This window comes from Phragmites australis, chromosome 9, assembly GCF_958298935.1.
Source record: "Phragmites australis chromosome 9, lpPhrAust1.1, whole genome shotgun sequence".
Taxonomy (NCBI): domain Eukaryota; kingdom Viridiplantae; phylum Streptophyta; class Magnoliopsida; order Poales; family Poaceae; genus Phragmites; species Phragmites australis.
In genome coordinates this window covers 33,014,759-33,039,296 of record NC_084929.1, presented here as the reverse complement: position 1 = coordinate 33,039,296, position 24,538 = coordinate 33,014,759, and the positions used below count along the sequence as shown (strand labels likewise).

The 24,538-nt window shown below is 43.6% G+C and overlaps 4 protein-coding genes and 1 non-coding gene across 6 annotated transcripts; 1 reads left to right on the top strand and 4 right to left on the bottom strand.

Moving 5' to 3' along the window:
• Positions 1-2,076: 2,076 nt before the first annotated feature.
• On the bottom strand, positions 2,077-3,331 carry LOC133929271 (RING-H2 finger protein ATL67-like). Its single transcript, XM_062375965.1, has 2 exons — positions 2,454-3,331; positions 2,077-2,345 (listed from the first exon to the last, which is right to left on the bottom strand). Exons 1-2 carry the CDS (start codon positions 3,059-3,061, stop codon positions 2,336-2,338), a joined length of 618 nt encoding a protein of 205 aa, XP_062231949.1. The 5' UTR covers positions 3,062-3,331; the 3' UTR covers positions 2,077-2,335.
• A 7,664-nt stretch (positions 3,332-10,995) lies between these two features.
• On the bottom strand, positions 10,996-11,067 carry TRNAD-GUC (transfer RNA aspartic acid (anticodon GUC)). Its single transcript has one exon. It is a non-coding gene; the product is annotated as a tRNA-Asp (tRNA).
• A 1,180-nt stretch (positions 11,068-12,247) lies between these two features.
• Positions 12,248-14,360, top strand: LOC133929270 (reticulon-like protein B1). Of its 2 annotated transcripts, none has more exons than XM_062375963.1 (5): positions 12,248-12,612; positions 13,099-13,279; positions 13,515-13,656; positions 13,751-13,820; positions 13,908-14,360. In XM_062375963.1, exons 1-5 carry the CDS (start codon positions 12,423-12,425, stop codon positions 14,075-14,077), a joined length of 753 nt encoding a protein of 250 aa, XP_062231947.1. In that variant the 5' UTR covers positions 12,248-12,422; the 3' UTR covers positions 14,078-14,360. The 2 variants fall into 2 exon arrangements, with proteins under 2 accessions (XP_062231947.1, XP_062231948.1); XM_062375964.1 differs by having other exon boundaries at positions 12,248-12,654.
• A 199-nt stretch (positions 14,361-14,559) lies between these two features.
• Positions 14,560-17,614, bottom strand: LOC133929269 (F-box protein At5g52880-like). Its single transcript, XM_062375962.1, has 6 exons — positions 17,296-17,614; positions 16,201-16,352; positions 15,613-15,700; positions 15,336-15,535; positions 15,081-15,232; positions 14,560-14,853 (listed from the first exon to the last, which is right to left on the bottom strand). Exons 1-6 carry the CDS (start codon positions 17,511-17,513, stop codon positions 14,719-14,721), a joined length of 945 nt encoding a protein of 314 aa, XP_062231946.1. The 5' UTR covers positions 17,514-17,614; the 3' UTR covers positions 14,560-14,718.
• Positions 17,615-20,431: 2,817 nt separating this feature from the next.
• On the bottom strand, positions 20,432-21,879 carry LOC133929268 (photosystem I assembly factor PSA3, chloroplastic-like). The gene is made up of 3 exons (XM_062375961.1): positions 21,452-21,879; positions 21,213-21,377; positions 20,432-21,107 (listed from the first exon to the last, which is right to left on the bottom strand). The coding sequence occupies exons 1-3, from the start codon at positions 21,779-21,781 to the stop codon at positions 20,796-20,798; spliced, it is 807 nt and encodes a 268-aa protein (XP_062231945.1). The 5' UTR covers positions 21,782-21,879; the 3' UTR covers positions 20,432-20,795.
• Positions 21,880-24,538: the final 2,659 nt, after the last annotated feature.

The window sequence follows — 24,538 nt, the reverse complement described above, 5'->3', positions numbered from 1 at the left end:
CGCTTGTTCAAATATAACCAGCTAGATACAATAGGGACAGGCAAGAACATCAATAATTTCTTTATCATGCATTATTGGTTCTCAGCCCCACATGAACACAACCCTTGAGATTCCTACGAATGAAGTGGGGGTCATAGTAGTGGTAGCGTTATGCCAACCTCCAACATCACAGAGTTAACTCCAAATGGCATCCAAATTTATTAGTTGTCTGACCCCCCACATGTGAATGGAATAATAAGAGAGTGGATAAGATTGGAATATACAGTCCCCCATCCCGGAAAAGAAAAAGAAACAGATAAAAGAAAAGGGAGTATCACCATGACTCTTGTTGCATAGTGATAGATAGAAAATGAAGATTCACAACAAAATAACTTCAACACCAACTGATCATTGTACTAGAGTACAATATCAGTTTCATTGTTCGTTTGGTAGTTGTCCAAGTCTGCAACTAGCAACCAAACTGTGGGAGGTCACAATAGTTCACTAGCATGAAAACATCTTACCATCTATATGTAAATTACCTTAGAAGAACCCAAATCAGGTATGGCATACATTCTCACTTACTGGTTCATGTTATCAGCTAGTTACAATTGGTGTACTAATCTTGGAAACCAACAGACAAGAGAAGCGAACAAAATTCATATGCAAAATGAAAACGTTTAGCCAGAAATCTATGGACCAGAGATAGAAAATATGAATAATTCAACCTACTAGGATAGCATTTGAGATTTCAGGCTAATCAATAGAGTGAAGTGAACAACAACAACAACAAAGCCTTTCAGTTCCAAACAAGTTGGGGTAGACTAGAGATGAAACCCATAAGATCTTGCAAGTCTAGTCATGGCTCTGGCACGTGGATAGCTAACTTCCACGCACCCCTGTACATGGCTAGTTCTTTGGTGATATTCCAGTCTTTCAGATCCCTCTTTACAGACTCCTCTCATGTCAAGTTTGGTCTACCTCGACCTCTTTTGACATTATCCGCACGCTTTATTCTTCCGCTATGTACAGGCGCTTCTGAGGGCCTGCGTTGTATATGCCCAAACCATCTCAAACGATGTTGGACAAGCTTCTCTTCAATTGGTGCTACACCAACTTTATCACGTATGTCATCATTCCGAACCCGATCCTTTCTTGTGTGGCCACACATCCATCTCAGCATGCGCATCTCCGCTACACTCAACCGTTGGACATGTCGCCTTTTAGTTGGCCAACATTCTGCGCCATACAACATCACAGGTCTAATTACCGTCCTATAGAACCTACCTTTTAGCTTCTGTGGTACTCTCTTGTCGCAGAGGACGCCGGAAGCTTGGCGCCACTTCATCCATCCGGCTTTGATTCGATGGCTCACATCTTCATCGATTTCACCATCCTTCTGCAGCATCGACCCCAAATATCGAAAGGTATCCTTCTGAGGTATCACCTGCCCGTCAAGGCAAACCTCATCCTCCTCGTGCCTAGTAGTACTAAAATCGCACCTCATGTACTCAGTTTTAGTTTTACTAAGCCTAAAACCCTTCGACTCCAAGGTCTGTCTCCACAGCTCCAACTTTCCATTTACCCCCGTCCGACTATCGTCGACTAGCACCACATCATCTGCAAAGAGCATACACCATGGGATATCACCTTGTATATCTCTTGTGACCTCATCCATCACCAAAGCAAAGAGTGAAGTGAACTATATCAATTAAAAATTGAAAAACGGAGTTTTCCGTAATAAATATGTTTGAAATAGTAGGGGCATAGTTTCATTCAGAAGTTTAGGTGCTTCTCTTGAACACATTGCAGATTAATAGTTTACTAAGGTAGATAAACTATGAATTCGATTTATGACAACAGAAACAAAATTGATTCATCGTGATTGCAAAATCAATGCTCCAAATTATCTGTCATGCGGGATCAGAAGTCTCTAATACCCAGAAATATCTCAATAACTAAGAGTAATACTGAGGAATGCTCCACCTTCCGTTACAATATGCTTCCTTTGAGATGCTAGTAACTTGCTTGCACAGAAATACTCCTACATTTTGTTGAGAAATAGCAGGTTTTTCTTTCATTTTCTTGCTACCAAAGTAAGGGTAGCCAACATACAAGAACATTGCAATATATAATTCATATAAATGGAACAAGATGATTCGGAGATTGATCTTGCACATACAACTATAGGTCACGGGTAACCTCACATGATAGAAGCTATATTAGAATGGAAGAAGAATGAATGTACACTGATTGCCGGCCTTAGGTCAACAATGTGCTGCTTCCAAGCAAAACTTTCTCTAAGCTACGGCAGTTCTAACCCGACAGATTAAAAACGCTAAGCATCACCGATGGATCACCCAAACCTGTCCCGACAAATGCAACAGTCAGCACTGCATCCCATCGTTGATAAACAGCAGCAAACGGGATTAAAACGAAAAGAATGAAGAGCGTGAAATGGCAATCCCCATCACCTGCTCCGGCGACGATCGGCAGCGTACTGCGATAACGGGACGAGCTCCGAGAGTGGGGTAGAGAGCGGGGTGGCGACGGGGGTGGGGATGGGCGAGGACCGGCACACGGGACACGACGCGCTCCGCCGCAGCCACGCGTCGAGGCACGCTAGGTGGAACCTGTGCCTGCACTCGGGCATCACCCGCAGCATCTCCCCCTCCCTGTACTCGCTGAGGCAGATCGAGCACGCGGCCTCAGCGTCCGCCCCCGCCGCGGCCCTGGAGAAGGGCACCCTCGGGTACGACGCGATGACGGCGGGGTCGAGCCCGACGGGCGAGGCAGCGGCAGCGGCGCCGCGGGAGGAGGACCCCGGGGAGTCGTAGTCCTCCGCCACGAAGACGACGCGGGGCACGGTGATGGAGATGTGCCCCGAGCTGGAGGCGGAGGAGGCGGCGTGCCGCGCGGAGCCTCCGCCGCCTCCGCCGTCGCCCCCCAGCCCCTCGCCGGCCCCGCGGCGGAGGCAGAAGTAGGAGACGAGCAGCACCGACGCGAGCAGCACGAGGAAGCCGAACGCGATGGCGATGGCGTACCCGAGCCCGAGCGAGGCGAGCGGGTCGAGGATGGACATGGCTCTCTCCCCCTCGTCGTCGGCGGCGGCGGCGGCGGGGATGTGATCGTGGGACGGAATGGCATGATGCGCGGGGGAGGGGCGGAATGGGAAGAGGGTATTTGTTTGGTTAGGTTTCCGGGGGGCTGGATCTGGTTGTTGGCGGCATTAATTGCCGGGGAGGGAAGAGAAGCCGAGAAGGGGACTGGAGCCTGGAAGGATGCGGCGCGCTGCCGTGCCGTGTGTTTTGATGCGTCTGTCTGCCGCGCGGCTGGCTGGCTGGCTGGGACTGGGAGTCTGGGAGTGGAAGAGGGCGGGCGGGTTCCCGCTCTTCTAGCTGCTGTGATTTTGGAAGCCACGGCCGGAGCAATGCGCGTTGGGCCGTCGTTGACATTGCGACTCGAGCTGGTGCACGGACTGACGGATGGCGGCAGCGAGTGATGCGGGCCGTGCAGGTTTCCTTTAAAAATGGGGCAAAAATTAAAAATAGATACCATACGTTATCATATTTACTATTTAAAAATTAAAAATAGATGATAAACGCTATAGTATTTGCTAAAATAGATAATATATAGACGTATTTACAAATCTAATACATGTATTCGGTACTGTCGGTGTATCAGGAACCGGTGGTCCTTGAGTCCCGAGGCCAGGCCAGCCATCCGCCACATGGCGCCATCCTGCGAGGTCCCTCCTGTAGGATGAGAAAAGCTCAAATCCCGGAAGAAGGTACTCGGGGCCACAGTCAGTGGTCCCCGATCACCTCAGTTCCCCGATGATCCACAGAGTCTAAGTACCGGGAAGAAAGTGCTCGGGGAGGTGCCCGGTCACCCCCGAGCACCCTAGTCCCCTGATGATCAGAAGAGCTAAGTTTCGGGAGAGAGTGCTCGGGGCTGCGTGCGGCAGCTCCCGAGCACTCGGTTCCCCGAAGATCCATACAAGAGTGCTCGGGAGAGAGTGCTCGAGGCTGCACGTTGCAGTCTCCGAGCACTCAGTTCCCCGAAGTTTCGGGCAAGAGTGCTCGGGGAGGTGAACAGTACCCCCGAGCACTCGGTACCCCAAGGACAAGAATAGGCGCGCTCGGGAGAGAGTGCTCGGGGATGCGAACAGTACCCCTGAGCACTCGGTGCCCCGACGACCCAGAAAGTCCCCCGAGGGGCCCGCCGATGAGGTGTCAATCAGTCGGAGGTCCGAGGCCGCATTTAATGAGCGTGCGTAGCCTGACACCTCCAACTGCTCCCGCCGCAGCGTCAGTTCCTGCCATGTTTTGGCAGAGAGGCGTGGGGTCATTAATTGCACGGGTCCCGTCCCGTGTCATCCAGTTTGTCTTGGGATAACATCGCGAGGATCAAGACGTTCCGTCTGCCGCACTGCTGTGGCAGAGAAACAAGACAGGGCGGGCACGCCGGGTTGCTCTGCGGCTGCCCGGTGGGCCCTCTTCACGGCGCCTGTTGCCAGGGCGTTTATGGTGATAGATGACCGGGCGTGCGATGCATTTTCCACCCCCGGTCACTTCACCCAGAAGAAATGATGACGCATTTTTCAGTCATGGCGTCTTGGAACTTGTGCCCCCTCCTTCTCGTTCGGGACATGTCTCGGCCGGCGGATACTTAAAATAGCCGGCGACTCAGAAGCAAGGGGCACTGGAAGAAGAGACACAAGAACTCTCTCAGAGAAGATCAACAACGGCGTAAGAACACCAACCACACAACGAACTAGACCAACGAGGAGAGACACTGTGAGTAAAGCTGAGCACAGTTCCAGCCGAAAAACAAGGAGCCTCAAGTTCTTAGTTAGGCCAATATTCTTATAAGCAGCAACATCCTTGAGGGACTTCCTCAGAATAGTTATAGCAACCATACAGGAGTAGGGTATTACGCTCCCGTGCGGGTCCGAACCTGTCTAAATTTCAGTGCATTTACTTCTCCTTGCACTAGGTCGACATCCCCACCACCGGCCATTTGCATTCATTCCCATTTATTTCTCCGACGAACTTATTCAGGATCATTCCCCCGGCCGAATCTCTAAAAAGGGGTCTCTCGGGATCCCTGCGATAGGAGTTAATCCTCCGATAGGTACCTTAAATACCAAAAATCGATTTCGGTAACTAAAGCACCGAAAAATCGATTTCGGTAGCATTCGACACCCAAAAATAGATAATAAATGCTATCGTATGTTTAAGATAGATAATATATCAGCATATTTATAAATCTAACACCTATATTAGGCATCTCAAACAATAAAAAATCGATTTCGGTATCTAAGGCACCGAAAACTTATATATTCGGTATCTCGACACCTGAGGTGTCGAATACAGGTAGTTTTCGATACCTGAGGTGCTGAATATGGTGAACAATGTCGTATTTGGCACTTTATTCGGCTCACGTCGTGTCGTGTCATTGCTTTCGATGCGTCCGGTCATGTCATGTCACGTTATTTCGTTTTTTGTTAGTTTTTTAAACTAACACGTTGTTGTCCCTGAACCTACGCGTTGTTGTCCCTGCGTTAATTAGTTAGCCCCCACATTATCGTGTTTCACTATAAGATGAGAGCGGATCGGTAAGGAGCCACAACACGAGTAGAGAGTAGACAAGTAGCGTGAGCAAGGGAGAAGAGGAGAGGAGCAGCAGCGCAGCGTGGAGAGAGGAGAAGCAGCGTGAGGTGATGAGTAGCAGCAGCGCGAGGAGAGCAGAATCAGCTCAAGACGAGGAAAAGCAGTAGCGCGAGTTACAATAAATCCTTAAAATATATATTTAATTAATACTTGCAGTAATAATAGTAATTAAAATAAGTAGATTATTTAATTTGTTTAATTATTTATTTAGTTTGACTATATGAATGTGATTATTTGCTTAGTCAATATAATAGTAATTAGCGTGAATTTGTATAATATTAATTATTTGCTTAGTTAGAGTAAATAGATTGTACAATAGTAATTAACATGAATTTGATTAGTTAGTGTAATTAGATTATTTAATTAGTTTAATAATATGATGGTCTAGTTGTGGCACTTTGTGCTAGTGGTGGCGTATGATGGTGACCTAGTGCATGCATGCACTCTATAGGTGTAAGTAGGGTGTCGGTGCAATGAGAGGAAAGAGAGAAAAAGAAAGAAAAAGGAAAGAGTAAATGATACAAAATAAATTTTAGAAAGATTCAAAATAACTTGAGTTTGACAGAAATATTTGATTAAAATCGTAATGCACCAAAAAATTGTCAAATTGATTTTTTTTAATTAATAGTGGTGTGCACTTGTTTAATTAGTATTTTAATTCAATCTATTAAAATAGTGATGCGCACAAGAACTTCTACCCTTAGTTAAAAAAAAGAAGCAGCTATGAAGTCAAATAGAGTAATATTTTTAGTCTTCTACTCACGGTAGACTAGTCTCTTTCTCTCTTTAACTCACTTAGCATAAAGAAATCTATAAATAGGTTAACAATACATTGTCAAATGTGAGCACTGAAATTTTGCTATGAACTATATACATAATAGTATTCACTATAAAAAGGAGATGACCACCTGGTTGAGAGCGGTATACTGATGCTTGTAATTTCTAAAAGAATAAATGTGGTGTAAAGAAACCTAGTAGAACTAGCTTTCAAAATAGTTTTAAAATCAATTTATAATAAGATTGAATATTTTGTCTATATAACTTTCATGTTAGTTTAATTAAAATTTTAATTCAATATTAATTATTTCATTTGAATTCAATATCGATGATTTAGTTAGCATTGTTAAGTATATTACTATTTAATTTGCATTGTTAATTTATACATTATTTATTGAGGATGTAATTAGTTATGTATCATACATACATATAAGTAGTTATTTTATTAGATGTAACTTTGTTTAGCAGATACGGTATAATTTTTCATATTTATTATAGAGAACGTATCGCGGTTTTGCACGGGAGGCGCATAACAATTTAGAACTGCCAGTACATAGAGAGTTCGGTTGAGATACCAAATGACCTGGATGACCTAAAGTCATGTGTTATGAGCTTTTTGTGTGTGAACCATCAATCACATATTGTTGTCCTAGAGAGTGTATAGTCATGGTTGTGGCAAATAGCTCGGTCGTTGTCCATATGTTGTTTGAGATGAGAAGGAACAACGCATGGGCTTTATACTCACGCAAGACATTGGAGGAACTTTGATATGAGGGTGTACGTAAATATAGTGTCATGACTAAGGTGATGCAGTGACTATCGTGGAAGGATCAGGCCAGCAGGTGATGCATGAAAAGGATGTATGGCATGTTGGGGAGGATAGTTCCGGTAGAGAGAGAGAGAGAGAGAGAGAGAGAGAGAGAGAGAGAGAGAGAGAGAGAGAGAGAGAGAGAGAGAGAGAGAGAGCTAGAGTGGACTCATCTGAGGTAGATACAAGATGCATGCATGATAAAGTCGGTGGTAGAGGGGATGAAAAAGCTGCTGACAATGATGATCCGGTGTCGGTGATCCAGTACTTTCGTGGTGCTAGACTGCTGGATTGTGCCGTCGTTGAGTATAACACCTTATCGAACTAGAGATAACATAATAGCGACATCCAGATCGAGCAACAATTTCGTAACAAGGGGAGGTCATCCACTTTATTAGCAACTATACTATAATGATAAGAAGGGATAACAAGTGCGCCCGTTCTAACCCTACAGAGTATGAGGTCAGGTGTATCAAGCACCCAAATTATCCTTACTTCATACGAGCACATAAGCTGAAATATAAGAACTATTTTGTAATCAGTAGACACAATCCACATATATACAGCAAAGAGGCTATTAGGGATGTGAGTCATGTCGTTGATGCGAGGTTCATAGCCCAATTCCTCATCACTCTTGTTGGCATGGATATTTGTTTGTCGCCAAAATCTATTATGGAGGAGGTGTAGACTAAGACGGATATGTTGATCAATTACCACATCATGTGGCGAGCGAAGCAGAAGGCTTTGAAGATGCTGTTTGGAGCTTCAAGAAGTCTTATAACTATACTCCAAGGCTGCTATAGAAGATTGCCTTGACAAATCTAGGGACTTAATGGGCATGGTAGATGAGCCGATCAAGCTAGAGGATGGGTCATATAGCACCATTGACAGGAGGATGGTGCAAACTTTGCAAACAACCTGGCCATAATAGGAGGACATGTCCGACCCGGTAGTAAACTATTAGATCACTATCGAACTGTAGTGTATTAGAGTTGTTGCATTTTAGTTTGTTATTTGAAGTTATTCACAATCATGGTTCGTATTCTAAATTGTTATTCACCTATTAGTTGTATTACTTATTTTGTAATACATCATATGGTACTGGTATTACATATGATATTTTTTATTGAACATGAAGCTTATTATTCACCTATTTATTGAACCACGAAGCTTGCAATATATTCTAATTTGTTATTCACATACTTATTGAAATATGAAGCCTGTATATATTCTAATTTGTTATTCACCTACTACAAGATATTCTATTAAGTTATGATTGTGATTTTGATGATTAATGACAATATATTCAATGAGACTAATATGTTTGTCAGGAATATATGTTAGTAGGTCTCATAGATGCAATACATGAAGAAACCACCATAGCCAGGACAAAGTTGGATTGAATTGGAGAAGTCTCAAGAATATTTGTCTCACTGGATGGTCCGGTGATCTAGGTGTTGAACTCACCAGAATATATTTTATCTAGATAAGGTTGCAACCATTGAAGTTAAAGATCAAAGCTTCGGATGGTCCGGTGATCAATGTGTTACACATACCGGACAATGAACAATGCAAAGAGGCAGAACGAAGTTCAACGCATCAGATGGTCCAGTGATGAAGGCTGTGCACACCGGAGTATTATTTCCAGAGAGGGTTATATTGGCTCGGTTGGCTAAAGTCAACTCACCGGATAGTCCGGTGATGAAGTGATGTGCACCGGATGCTTTCACCGGAGCAATACACAGAGAGGAAGCAGTTAGCTCGGATGGCTCAAGATAACTCATCGGATAGTACGGTGGTGGAGATAAAGTATACACCGGAATGTCTGGTGTTCACAAAAGCTTGAGTAAGGTTCCAACGGCTAGTTTGTAAGAGTGTACTCACCGGATGGTCTGATGTTAGTACTATTATTCTATCAGATCATCCGGTGTTAACAACTTTTTTGAGTCGTCGGGTTAACAACTAGTGCGCGAGCTTGATGCTATAAATACCTCTCCACTCAGTCATTTGAAGACGTGGCATTCTGCTGGAGTCTAGAGAAAACTTATACACAGTTGAGAAGACATCCAAGTCACTAAAGTGCTTAATGTGATTATCCAAGGTTATTAAGCACACGATTAGTGAGTGATTAGTGCTGATAGGCCTAGGGAGAGTATTGCTAGGTGATTGCTGCCTAAAGAGTGGATCAAGGAGTGATCCAACCTTGTACCAAATAGTATGTCGGTACCTTAGAGTCTTAGTGACTCGTCAGCAAGTTTGTTGACCCTCCGATTCGGTGTGGAGCAACGGCAAGACGATTGTGCGGGGACGTGGAGACCCTTGTCTTAGTGGCTCAAGCTCCGAAGTGATCACAGCGGCAAGGAACCTAAAGAGAGGCTAGTTACGAGACCTTGCCTTGGTGGCTTGGTGGCTCATCCGGGTGGAAAACTTGTCTTTATGACTTGGTGGCTCAAAAGCCGTGACCGGGTGCCGACCGGGAGCATATTCTTTGTGAAGCTCCAATGTGGACTAGGGGTGATATTCATGCCATCAATACCAAGAGGAAAAAATCACTTGTGACGAGTTTACTCTCTCTATCTTATTTACGTTTATGTATTTACATTCTTACAATTTACCTTCTGAGATATGTTGTAAGTGCTTTGATCAGTAGAGTAGATATACTAGATAAATCTATAGCATATTTAGATAAAAATTGATATAGGTTTATCTTGTAGTTGAGTTTTATGTAGAGGTTAGGATGGACACTTTTATACAAGGAATACTAAGAATATCTTAGCTATACGCAAACTAAATCATGCTAAGTATGTCAGCACATGCAACCTATGAACTTTTCAAAGGGTTTCTATTGCTACGTCTTCTCATGTTTCACTGCTTATTTGGATTCAAAGTTGTATGGCACCCTACATCATTTGAGCACCTACGGTAGGCAATGTTAAATTCGTCACCTCACTATCATGTCACATAGATGCTACATTCTTTTTTCCTTCAAGATTTTACTCATTCTCTCTCTAATCTCGATTAAAATGTCCCTACATTTCTACCAACCAAGGCACTCTCACTCTCTCTCTCTCTCCGTCCTTGGTTCACCTACAAGTGGGTCATATCTTACTTTTTAGTTGTAAGCATTGAGAGCAATTGCATCTTCGGTTCCACGGTTTTTCCTCGAGGAAATCGTTATACGCAATGGCAAGAGCAATGCTTGAGAGGCTAAAAGGTTTTTCAAGCATACAACGGGCGTGCGGTTTGCCGGTTTCAACCGTGCATACTCTTGGAATGTTGTCCATCCAAAGCTAACTGCGAGTTTTCAATGGTAATTGTTTCAATTCTTACAACGATTATGTACTTCCGACCATGCTAATTGTTTTCACTCGACGCACTAATTCTGCACGAGACTGCTGAACTGCAAGAGGAATTTGGGGGGGAAAGTCTTTTGTTCCAAATAGAACTAGATTAAGTTGTGATTTGACAAATTCTGTTTAATAAGAAGGAAAAAGGTGACCTACACGATAGATCAGCATATTGTTGTAGTTGTTTGCTTCAAAGATATAGAGTGTTTGGAGAAAAAAAATCATAAAATGAAGTTACACAGTGAAAACTCGCGTAGATTTGCAACTCACGGGGGCAAATTCAGTCAAAGGGAGATTGCATTTCAGTCAATAAAATAAAGTAGCAGAAGTCAAAGGGAAATAAAATATTCACCGTTGTAGAAATGAAACACTTAGAGTTTAGATGCGTTTCGATTGAAAAAATCAAAATCGCCGTTGCCGGGGATCGAACCCGGGTCACCCGCGTGACAGGCGGGAATACTCACCACTATACTACAACGACTTTGATGATCATATTTTCATGAAGTACTAGTCCTTTGAAAATAGCCTAATGTTGCTAAGATTTTCCAGGATGGAACTTTTGTGACTTTGAGACGACAATAAACTTACATAGATTGTGGACGGTGGAATGTGATGCCTAGCAAGTTTGTATGTCACGTGATCCAAATGCGAGTCCGTCCTTTTCTTACGAGAGGATCCAAAGTTTGTCTCTTGATCACGAGGTCCATATGGATCATATCCTCCCTTTTGTTCTTCTTATGGACTTTCTTAAAGCACATGTAAGTTCAAAAGACCATCGATTAGCTCGAAACAACAATTTTCGTACGCTTTTTGCAATTTGATGGTTGTGTTTGTGCAGGAATTAATACTACTACTCACGGTGCTTAACAGTTCAAAAGTTCTGAGTTCGACTTCTTTTGCGTAGCCCGAAAGAATCGGCCAGGAGGAAATCGTCACTAGGTGTGCAAATTAATTAATCTATGAGTTACCTATATACCTTTTTAGTTCAATTAAACATTATTTTTATCAAATTGAGTATTTTCTTAGGAAACTATTGTTATTAGTTGAACTAACAAGAATCAATGGATACTCTTAAATTAATTAATTTGTACCCTAATCGTCACTACCTTAGCCTGCAAGAGACGAATAACTCCATTTTGCTACACTACAAAAGCTAGCTTTTTCGAAAAGAAAAACTACAAAGCGAGGTAAGATGGACTTGGCCCGCAAGAATCGACCAAGCCCACCACCGCTCCTTCGACGTCTAGAAGTTTCCGACCCCTCCGCTGCGGAGGACGAGGCCCCGTCCTCTTGGCCCACGCCCCGACCCCTCCGCTGCGGAGGGTGCCGGCGAAAGTCCTGACACGCCACGCGTCGTCACGCCGCCCGGTCGTCCTCGCGATCTCCACCCCCGCGGGGCCCACGGCTACGGAGGCCGCCATGGAGACGTGACGGCGAGGACCACGTCCCCCTCGTCCACCAAGCGCGTCACCCTACACTCGCTTACAGGCGGGCCCAGCAGGGTTCCGTCGCCGTGGAGCGGCACGCGGCGCGAGTAAATGACACTAGGTTAACGTAGGACGAATCACACGGCCCGTCGTGATCGAGTCAACGGCTGAGATGGCGCCGTGCCGCGCATAAAGCGCGCAGCCCAAACACAGTGAAGCAAATTCTGAAACACCCGATTTTACGAAAAGAACCTCAAATAATAATACGCGTCTCTTCTCTTCTCTTCAGCTTTTAATGACGTGAGTTTGCTTCCCAAACACAGCACAGAGAGAAGCGAAAGCGGAAAGCTTGTTGCTGGTGTTGTTCGTACGGCAGAAGCGAGGAGGGAGGAGGGAGAGAGAGCGAGCCATGGCTGAGGAGCATAAGGAGTCGGTGATGGACAAGATCTCGGACAAGCTCCACGGCCGCGGGGGCGGCTCCTCGTTGTTGTCGGACTCGGACGACGAGCGGACGTCGGCGACGGCCGCCGTGAAGGCCAGGATCTACCGCCTCTTCGGCCGCGAGAAGCCCATCCACTCCGTCCTCGGCGGCGGCCAGCGTAAGCCGAACCTTAAAGCTCTCTCCGATCTCCACTTGTGGGGTTTATGGCTATTTAGCCTATAGATCCGACCGCATCGGGGTTTGCTTCACTTGTACCGGCGGTGGTGAACTGTTAATCTGTGGCCACATTGTTCTTTTGTTTGGAGAAATTTCTGGGGAAAGATCTTTAGCGTGTGGAAAATGTCTCGACTCTCGATCCACTTGTCTTTTGGAGTCAAATTTATGCGGCATTGCCTCCACAGTGCTAGTAGGATGTGGTCATATTACTGTTTCTCACTATAGAATTTGCTTCTAGGTCAGGATCGAAGTGATTGAATGATGCTATAAGCTTGTAACAGTAGCAGACTAGTAGGTAAACCGTGTTGTAGCACGAGTTACGCTTAATTGTTTCTCACTGTAGATTCTTTGTTTGTTTGGTAGCAAGCATTGTTCTCAATTTTTTATTGGGGGCCTTGTTGTGATGTGCTTGTGATCACGCTTTCAGCTGCCGATCTGTTTCTGTGGAGGAATAAGAGGATCTCTGGCGGGGTGCTGGCAGGCGCCACGGCCATCTGGCTGCTGTTTGAGGTCATGGAGTACCACCTCCTAACCCTGCTATGCCACTGCCTCATCCTCACCCTGGCCATCCTGTTCCTCTGGTCCAATGCCTCCACTTTCATCAACAAGTAAGTTAGTAGGATCCCTTAAACACACAATATCCTTCACATTTATGTTAGATTTATGCTAATAATGTCATGTTAACCCAACTTAGATGCTGGATGGCAAATGAATCAATGTTCTGTGTGGCTGCGACTACTATAAATTTCATTTGGACTTCCTGTTTTTTAGAGCATTTGCCTGTTGATGAGTAGATGATTATCGTAGGCTCTGGAATGAAACATGTTTGCAATGGTTCTTTAGGTCTCCTCCTAACATCCCTGAGGTGAGGATCCCAGAGGACCTGGCTGTGAATGTTGCACGTTCGCTGAGATATGAGATCAACAGGGGCTTTGCTACCTTGAGGCAGATTGGTCAAGGCCATGACCTGAAGAAATTTCTGATTGTATGTTGACCGGGTGGATTTGATTTTTTTTAAACCTGGTTGATTAAGGGCATTTCTTGCGGAATGCATCTAATCTGTTTGTTTCTATTGTCAGGTGATTGCAGGACTGTGGATTCTTTCTGCTCTTGGGAGCTGCTGCAACTTCCTTACCTTGTGCTATATAGGTAATTGGTGTTTGGTGTTAACAGTTGTGTGATGCATGATTATTTCAGCAACATTCACCAATTATGGTTTCCTTGCATTGCATGCAGTCTTTATGGTACTGTACACTGTCCCGGTTCTGTATGAGAAGTACGAGGATAAGGTTGATGCTTTTGGAGAGAAGGCTATGATCGAGTTGAAGAAGTATTATGCCATTTTCGATGAGAAATGTCTATCTAAGATTCCGAAGGGTCCGTCGAAAGACAAGAAGCAGCATTAGAGCAGTAGAACCATAGAAGGCACTGCGCTGATTTATCATCTCTGTTGATTACTGCTTGTCGGTTTTGAAGGATGGTTGTGATTCCATGTGACCATGTCTTCGGTTGATGGTAAATGCCTACATGACCGTGTTCTAGTGTGACCAGCTTACTCTAAATCGTGCCCTGAAACTCCATGTTTAACATTGCTTCCTTGTTTGGAAGTTGGTGATTCTTCAGTGTCTGTAATATATGGTCGCGTTATTACATGACATCGCTAGACTATGATGAAGCGGTTCTTGGTTATTCGTGTCTTTCCTGGTGCTTCGATTGGTGCAATGTAGCAGTTACTGTATCAGTTGCACAATCCTTATGTATGGTTGATGCTGAAAATAGGTTGATACTATTATTCAAACAAGTACCGAGCCCGGTTGACATGAGATTAAAGCCCCGTTGTTATCCCTTGCGTTGGGTGTGCAGGTGCCCATGATGCAGTTACTCTTACTGATGCAAATATGTTATTCGAATAGTGTTCGAAGTACAATGTTCATGTTTCATTTTCACTCGGCGAGCCATCTCATGGAGATGAATACTGTTTGCAGTTCCTACTAATAACACAGTGGATACCGCAAACAACAAATTACCAGAGATTAAGACATAACTATCACAATCCAAGTCTCGTTTCGTTGTACATCCAAAATCTTCTGTGCTCGTATTCGTCCTCAGAATCACTATATGTATCATCACTTTCAGATGATGAAGCTGCTAAATCTTCAGCGTGCAATATGTATTCAGCAACCTGGTACAGGAAAGGGTTAAATCAGAAGGTTCATATCATATGTACGGCGGAATTCATGGACAAAATTGGAAGGCTGATCAAACAGAAAATAAATTGATAAAAAGATGGATAGGGAACAGCTGTTCACAATGTAATGATCAGCAAATTAGATAAAACTACATCTATCTTCTAGGTCTAAACCATCGTAAAATTTAGACATATGAATGACATAGGATAAAACAACTTACCGTGTCAGGTAACAGAGCCCGTAGTTTTACTTCATCTTTTCCATTCTTAGAGCAATGGTGTGGAGAAGCACATGTCAGGTTGCTCAGCCAAATAACTGATCTGCAATTCCCACATAGTGCTCTATTTGATGCAAATCTCCATGTTGCGCATTCTGTAATAATTCATAATTCAGCAATGTTTAAGAGGACAACCTTGGAAATTGTAGTGTGTAGTCTGGTATCAAGGTATTTGCAACGAGAACAATGGCAAAATACCTGCATACTTATTGTGGAAAAATTCTTTCCAGTAAAAAGTAAATTCAATGGACATTGAATCCATGCTATTGTGCACAACATCAAGAATGTTCTGTAAACCAGATACAGGTATGCTTGTTCCATTCCAATGACATACGCCAAAGAAAAGAGAGTAATTCATCTTCCACAGGTTGTTGTCATTTGCAGCTGAATTCCAAGACCTTCTAAGGAAGACAAGTGTGACCAACAAGAAACTAGCATGTGTTTGAAAGAGGTATAAGGACAAGGGAAAAAATACCAGCAGACAAGACCAGCTGCAACCAAAGAACGCATGTCCAGAAAACTGAAGATATGAACAAGCACGTCGTGTGGTATGTGCGGTGAACCTGTCAAAGGGGTTGGAGATAACACATCACGATGACTATTGACTAGTATCAGTAAGTACTCATCTGTAAGTTCATCCTCCCAAATCTTGAGGAGGCTGCAGCTTAAGTGGACTTTGTAGTTTGAAATGATCAAATCATGGTCCTTTACCATTTTAACAGAATTCACTGCAAAATTTATAAATTTTACTTAAGCCGATTTTATACTTGCATGTTTACCATTCTAACAGAGCATCAACCATGAAAATCTCAACACACTTCAAATAACCTGGAAGATTTAAGTAAGAAAAAATGGCAGATGAGGGTGACCTCTATGTTACTGTATCAGGCTAGCAGCAAAAGCAGGCATAGTAGTTCCGTTTATTGTAGCAGTAAAGCAAATAAGTAGCACACATACAGTTCCCGCCACTCATCAAATGTGTAACCAAGATATCATGTTTGTACTTTGTGCTAAGCATGGAAATTGATTCAGTTGTACAATTGAAAAGGAACCTGTTACGTACCTGGTTCTTGTTGAACTCTAGCACGTCTCTTATGTGCAACAACAGAATGCTTGAACTCTGAAGCAGCCTGTGCCTTCTTTTGCTTTGGTAGGGCAACTTCTACTGCTTGGAGAAGGCCATTAGCCGCAGTTACTGCATAACCTGTCTGCACACTGTGGGAAATAATGAGTTCATATGATGTAGCAATAGCATCAAAGAATGAGAACATTGAGAGGTCATAACTCAAAAACATAACGTTGAACATTGAGAATAAACGGGCAGTGGAGCGACAACAAACATGATTGAAAGCTTTATGGTACATGGAAAAAATCTTATGCAAGTATATGACCAATCAGCAACTAGCCAGAAATTATGGCCATCAGAAAGTGAGCCTCGGAAGCATAAGAGTATAAGACAACTCAGTATTTTCCAACTAAACATGGGTCGGAGCAGAAAAAATATCAGTGCCATAACACACTATAAGCTCAATATCCACACAATAAATCATCAACCTCAGTGCATAAATGCATATTCCCTTGTGCAAGCTTTGTTCAGGATTGATGTTAAATTCTCAGAAGAGTGAATTGAATCCCAATTGTTATTGCACACATGTTGACTACCAACGCAACCTTTGTTTTTCTTCATATCACTGATGATCCATTAAAATTTATGCAAAAAAAAGAACCTATGTCTGTCAAAGTTACACCTTACATGTGAAATGCCATACTCGCAGAAATTTTTTAAGCAATTCTGACACCAAAGCTATCAGAACCTTGGCGTACAATTACTTTAAGAACTGAAGAATCAACTATAATCGATAATGAGATCATCTGCAAAATTTCATACAGCCATTCGACTGTTGGAGCATGACAAACAGATATAGATCTACATTGCCCAAAATATCTATAGTTTTAAGAGGAAATTATCTGTAATCTGCACATAAAACTAACCAACCAGAAGTACCTAAGACAACTTAGCATGCAAAGTAGCAGAATTGGACAGATCAACCATCATCAACACAAGTTTACGGGATTGACGGCTAAATTTTCCACGGCCGTCAGTAATCCGACAAAATTCTGCACATATGGGATGCATGATTGGAGAGGAGGGGTTTACTCGGGGAGGAGACGGAACGCGAACAGCACGTCACTGGCGACGAGCGCCTGGGCGGCCTTCGGGAGGTCCGCGTACCCGTAGCGGAGGAGGGCGGCCAGCTCGCCGCAGGCCGTGGGGTAGTCCCACGGCCGCGACAGCGCCGCCGCTATCCCCGCCTCCCTGTACCTCTCCGCCACCCCCGTCTCCTGCTGCCGCGGCTGCCGCCGCCTCACCGGCATCGCTGGGCGGAGACGGAATCAAGGATGCCGGTGATTGGCCACGTCCGGATCCGGATCCCCTGACTTCAGGGGATGAAGTCACGAGTGAACAGTAATTTGCGGGTAGGTGAACAGTTCTCTGACGTCAATTTACTGTAGACACAGTTCCGTTAATTTCTGTACACATTTTACATCTGATCCATCCATCCATAAACCAACGATCGAAGTCACTGACTTCACCTACTGGTGAAGTCTTCACCTACTGGTGAAGTCAGAGGATACGATTCCGCCACGTCCACCGCTCGCCGTCCGTCCCCGTCTTCTCGTCCCACCTCGCACGCACCACGGCCACCAGCGGCTTGGGTTGGGCTACGCGCCCACGCTTGTGAAGTGTGGTCGGGTGCTGTGCTCGGTGTCGTGCACGAGAGAGTTTGCTCCCTCCAACCGATGGATCGCACGCGTGTGATGGGCTGCTGGATCAGATGAATGGTTGGGCTCTCGGACGGCTGGGATTTATGGACGCGCGGGCAAAGGATCGGGATACTCTGACTTCACGGCGGAGTGAAGTCAGCTGTGAGACGTTAGGCTATTGTTTAGCGTCTCATAAATTACTGTGTCAGCATGGGTTCGGGGAGATTTAGATTGAGTCTCAAAATTCAAACGCATTTTTCTCATACATCATGCATGCATTTTCGAATCCGTTTAATCGACCTTGTTATTTAGAATTAATAAAAAAAGATTTAATTTGAATATTTTTATTTTTATTTTTTAAATGAAACTGACAGAAAAACAGTCTAGTATCTTAATAAGAAGAGATAGATGGGTAAGAATGCTCAATTAATTAAGAAAAACTGAGCAAAAAATTAATTATTTTTCTCTTGCTAGGTGTTATATTTGTAAACATAAATTATCTGCAAAGTTCTCAGGTGAAACATGACACTTGATGAGGTACGTCAGAACTTGCAAGAGAAAGAGTGGGACAGTTATGGAACATACGATGCTGCAGTACAACTCTGATGGCTCTGTTCGTCATTGGGAATATGCCTCCACCAATGTTAGAAAAGAGTTATACCGCTTCATTGCAAGAACGGATCTACCATTCAACATCGGTAAGTCTATTGTATTTGAAGATTATATTAAGCAAGGTCATTATCCTATATTCACGTATGTTTCTAGACAGACAACTCGTACATATGGTAAAATACTATAATACATGTCGTAACAAGCTTAAAGAAATGTTGGAAACATATACATTTTCAGTTACTTTAACCTCGGATATATGGGTAGATAGGGCTAAAGAGGATTATCTTAGTATTGTTGCTTATTTTGTTAATAATGATTGAAAAGTAAAAAAAGAGAATATACTGGAGAAAATATTGCTGAAAAATATCTTAAGTAGTTGAAGACTTTGGAGTCGTAAATAAAATATTCTATTATTTTAGATAATATTGATGCAAACTCTAGAGCAATGGTTATTTTTACTTCGTGGTTTAGTACATATGCTCAATCTTTTTTGTTACGTCAACATCGTACTTGTTATATTATCAATCTTATAGTAAAATCCATTTAAGGAGAATGGAGTAATATCTAGATTATTTTCGTATAACAATGAATTTTATGAACTCCTCTGACCAACAAATTGCAGCATATGGAACTCTACTTTCTTCATGCTCAAAAATATTATACCATATAAGAGCACATTTGGTCTATTTATCCATACACTATATCATGAGCATGGGTCAAACTTTACTCACATAAGCGCATTGGTATGTTTTCGAAAGGATACTAGAGTTTTTTGAATTTTTTTATGATTCAACTGTGAGTTTATTATCTAATATCTTTTTTAGTAGTGCATAATACTATTGAAATTGTTACTCATTTAAACAGCTTTGACAATGACAATCTTCTAAGAGATTATGTAATTCCTATTAAATCTAAATTTTTAAAATATTAGAAATAAATTCCTTTGCTGTATGACTTGGTCTTTATTTTAGATCTTAGGGCTAAAATTACATGTTTCTGTAGAGTTATCACGATTCTATGTGATACTCTTGGGTGTGAGTGTGGGAGCAAGAGATTAAGTGCTAGTGAGCCATATTCAAATCTTTGAGCATTTGAATTCATCGTTAAGCCGATCGAGCCGCATTGGTTACTATTGGAGGTTTATCCTCCTAGACGACTAAGCGTCGCTCGATGAGCACCCAAGATTGTGGGGCATCATGAGATGTGCGTGAAGATTATTCTCGCCTCCGCAAGGGAAGAGGACAATTGAGTAAGCCCAAATTCGATCTTAGTGCTCGTTTGGTGAGGACAAGGGTTGAAAGAAATCCGACTCTTTGTAAGCATCTCAACGGAGACATAAGATATTTAGATCCGAACTTCGCGAAATAAATTCGTGTCTCCTTTGCATTCTTGTGTTCATTCTTGTTCTAGTTGACTTTTGAGTGATTTGACTGATCTACGTGTTTATGAGTTTGCAGCTGCAGGTGTTCCGTTAAAAAAAACCTCTACACATTCTTTGGAACTTGTGGTAACACTAAGAATCATCTAGACTTGCTTATGTGTTCTTAATTTTTAATTTTGTGTTCCAACCAGAATATCCGAGTTGAGCTCGGAACTTTTGAAACCTGAAAGTTTTGAATTAAACCTAGAATATTCGAATTATGTTAATCCGCTGCAAATTTTTTTTATTTTATAGGAACGTCTATTCACCACTCTAACTAATATCTTGTACATTCACCAACTTGTACCATCCAAAAAATCAACACCAAGACGCCTAGATCCCTACAGGCCCGTTCAGGGGGAAGAGACCAAACCGACGAGAGGAGGTGCAAGCGTTTCAGGGAGATCAGAACGACAAGGGCACCGCACAAGCACGAGCTTTTTCTATGCAACATATAATCACCTGCTGGATTTTGCTCTGGATTAACCTTTTGCACTCTTAAACCGATGGTCCGTGATTTGCATTGTTCACTTGAGCTGATGATTGAAAAAACACAACACATGGAGCATTAAAAAGTACAATTTTTTTTTCCGAATGTGTCACAAGACTCACAACTTTATCTTAGAAGACAGTGACCGCAATATTGATTCAACTGTGTAAACTGTGTTGCAATGTCTGCTGTCATGGCTGATTCGTCCTAGCACACCTATGATCAAAACCACCCTGCATCTGCTTCGTTCCTGGCTTCCTGCAATTACGAACCTCAATACCTGACTGAACTACGGCCAAGCACGCCGCATGATTTGTTTTTCCTGGACTGTAAAAACCATCTGTTCGACAAAAAAATGTCCTGCTCGTCACTAGTCCAGCTTGTTCTGTTTCAAAAACTCAAGGTCCTTGAGCTGCCGCTGCACCACTTCCTTCGACACGTTCTTGACGTCCCGCTTCCTCTCGCCGGAGGCCACCTGCTCCGCCATGGCAGACACCATCCTCTCGACCGTCGGCCTCCCGACCGACGGGAAGACCGCGTTCAGTATCGTGCACAGGAGCTTCTCGTCCTCTTCCTCGACCATGTCCTGCCAGAAGCAGCAGATGTAGATGGCTTCGAGGGCCTTCTCTGCCCGCGCTTCCATCGGTATCTGCGGAGTTGGAGCCTTCAGCTTTGCTCTTTTCTGCATACAGTTCATGTTCTCTCAGGGGCGAACTGAAACTTCCCATAATTCTACCAGGCCATTGCAAATTTACAATGCTGAGGAATATTGCAGAAAGCCGCTTACCTCCTTTGCCGCCCTCATCATGTCGATAAATGTCTCCTCCTCAAACTCGATGTCGTTGGAGATGCGGAGCCGCGCCACGCCTTCCAAAATCTCCTCTGTTTTCAGCAGCCCGCCGCCGACGGCAGCCAGCCAGCAGCACAGCAAAACGTAGAAGGGGTCTCCTGGCTGCCCAACGACGCGATGTAAAGATCTCTCTTTTACTCGAAAGTTTTGCACAGCCGGATGAGTCGTGCGGGTACCTTGCCGCGGCGTTCGTTGAAATCGTAGAAGGCCTGCGAGTCCATGACGGTGCACTTCTTGCTGACGCGGCGGCGGAACTCGGCGAAGTCGATGATGTCGCCGCCGACGCCGCCCTCGTCGCTTAGTATGCGCGCCACGAGGCCCACCACGGGGAAGGCACCGATGAGGCGCCCCGCGATGGACGCCGGGGAGTTTGGATTAGGCTCCATGTACGCCACCACCGCTCCATGTCGCCGGCGCCAGCTGCGGGCGGTGGGGCGGGGCCTGCGGTGGCGCGGGAGGAAGGGGGATGTGAGAGCGAGCTTGTGGGCGACGGGTAGAGCTCCCATGCCCGTCGATGGGGTTTACTTGGGACGCGTTGTGTGTGTGTGTGGTGGGCGTGGCGCGCGCCTTATCTGCTCATGGACTAAGCTTGTTCGAAGCCAGTTCGGACTAGGGCCTCTCAAGAGGATGGGTCATTTACCTGACTAGGGCATTCACAGATCCCCGTTCTAACGAGGGTCATTTACTTTTTGCCACCATCATCTTAATTACTGACAGGTGGTTTAAGGTGATAAAAAATTTGCCATCCACCCCATAAGGATGGCAAATCTTGAATTTTTCCTTTTAATGAGGACGACTGCTCCGAGAATTTTATGGTTTGCCTCAAACTTGAATTTATTTCTAGCGATTTTGCTTCAAATCCTCCATCAAAATAGCCTTTAATTACTCTGCACTTAACGATTTCTAGTGTTTTTGTCCTATTTTAAGGAGTGTTTATATCACTCAACCAAAAAACTGTCCATTTCAATTCACCCCTAACATCACCTCTAACGCTGTAGTTTATGAAAAAACTGTAACCTGCTGGAGCGTTTTAGCCGGCTCCAGCGCTGGATTTCTTTGGCCGCTAGGTCAATGCCATCATTTGCACTCGGCTGCTGTTGGAAAAATACGTACTTTTAGATTAATTTAATTCATAAGTAAATCATAAGCATAAACTGTAGACTAACATCATGAAATAGCAATAATACAAAGTGGACATGTATGTAACTAAACTACACTTGTAACTCTCGAAAGTTCTCGCTAACAAAAACATCAGCATGACAAAAATGACTAAATAAAAATTGATCATAATGAATGTATCGATCGGTAGTGAGAGACGTAGAAGCTCGTGTAAAAGGTGCTAATGAACAGGATGCAATCGTGTGCAGCCGATGGTGAAGAAGAAACATATCGCGAGTAGTCATGCAAAGTGCTGTAGGATCGTAAGGGGAGGAATAGCTTCGCATCATATTGCTGCAGGTACGACGGGTTCTGGAGACATGCTCTCCCAATTGCTAGTGCATGCCGCCACAGTGTGATGAAGTAAACTACTTATGGCAACACAACAGAGAGCAAAAGGCAAAACCCTATCCGTGTATATCCTTTTGTGGTGACGAGGCACAACGAGGCAAGCGAACACGCATATGAGGTCTTTTAGTCCTTTTATCCACATGTGGTAAAAGAATTGATGACATAACTCTTTATAAGCTAATCTCTCTCTACCTCCACTACTAATATGGGAATAAACTCAACACCTCTAAATTTTTAATGGGCCTTTGTGAATTGTTGGAAATTATTCTCAAAAATAGATGGGCTAGGCCCATATCCCAATAGTTGCTTCGTCTCCAACTCTGGTGAGTCTCCGACGAGCTTAGGATTAGTTTTTCAGGGTTGGGGATGGATTTTTCATCGGGGTGAGCAGCAGACTTAGAAGGAAGGCTGCTGGTGTTAGGGGTAGCCTGGCAGAGATGGCGGATGCAAGAGCAGGGCAGTGGTTATGTCACCGCCCACAGGAGGTAAAGGACAGTCACTTCGGTAGTGTCAGGATGAGGATGTCACGACTTGATGGGTTAGCACGATGTCGGATGGCTCTCCGGAGACAAGGAAGGCCAGTGGGACAAAGGAGAGGGCACAAAGAAGAAATCCACTAGAGTTATGGATAAATGTGTATACAGGGGCATGGGCTCACCGATATAGTAGAAGACGCCAACGAGGTGAAGTGAGTCATCAATCAAGCACCCAACAATCTAGAAACACTTGATTGTTGAGTCGATAGACCCATAATTTAACCTTATCGATTCTCCATAGGGTCGGTCCTAAGATTTTGGTGGCCCGAGGCGAAACTAAAATAAGGGTCCCTATTAAACATAAACATCAAAATATTTATATATCAATTATAAATACAATATTATATGCATTGAAAAATTGTCAAGGTATTCTTTATGTTACTTATCAACTCGTTTCTTTTATTCTTTCCTTTTTTCCTGTTAGGTACATGCTTTCTAGATGCAATATTATCACACAATAATAATTAGGTATAAATAGTACTGAAAATTAAAATAAAAAAGTCATCAATAATTGACAACTAGTGCAAAGTTGTAAAATAATTAAACCAAATAAACGAAATCATCCAGTTGTGGATTAGCCCTTAATTCGATTAAGCACGGGGACCATACCTGCTGATGATCAAGAGGAGAAGAAGGGAGGGAAACGGGCGAACAATAGCTTACCGTGGTCGAGGTTGGGGATTAGGCTTTTGTCAATTTTGGACAATCGATCTTGAGCTTCGGGAGGAGGAGGATCAGGTAAGCTGATGCTGGCATATCGTTTTGGATGAAAACATGGAGAGACCAAGAGGAGGGGAGGGGAATGGGCAAAGATTGTGATCGCTGCTGCTTCTGGAAATTAGGGTCAATTTGACTAGGGTCAATGATGGCATAACTGCAATACCGCACGATCAAGCTTGCGCGTGATGCTTCGTTAACTTAGAAACAATCCTTCATCTATGGTCTGGTTAGAGAAATTTATAGATTTAGATGCTCACTTAGATTTTATTGCTATTTGCTAATAGATTGTGCAGTATACAAACTTAAGTTAAAATACGAATATGGATATCCGTATCCGTATTCGTTTCTGAAATTGATACTAAAATGGATATATCCGAATTCGTTTTCGAGATTCGGATTCAAATGTGGATATCCGAATTCGAGATATATCCGATTCGTATCCGTATCCGCCAACTAGGAACCAAATTTTGCTAAAGTTTTAGAAATTTCAGATATGAA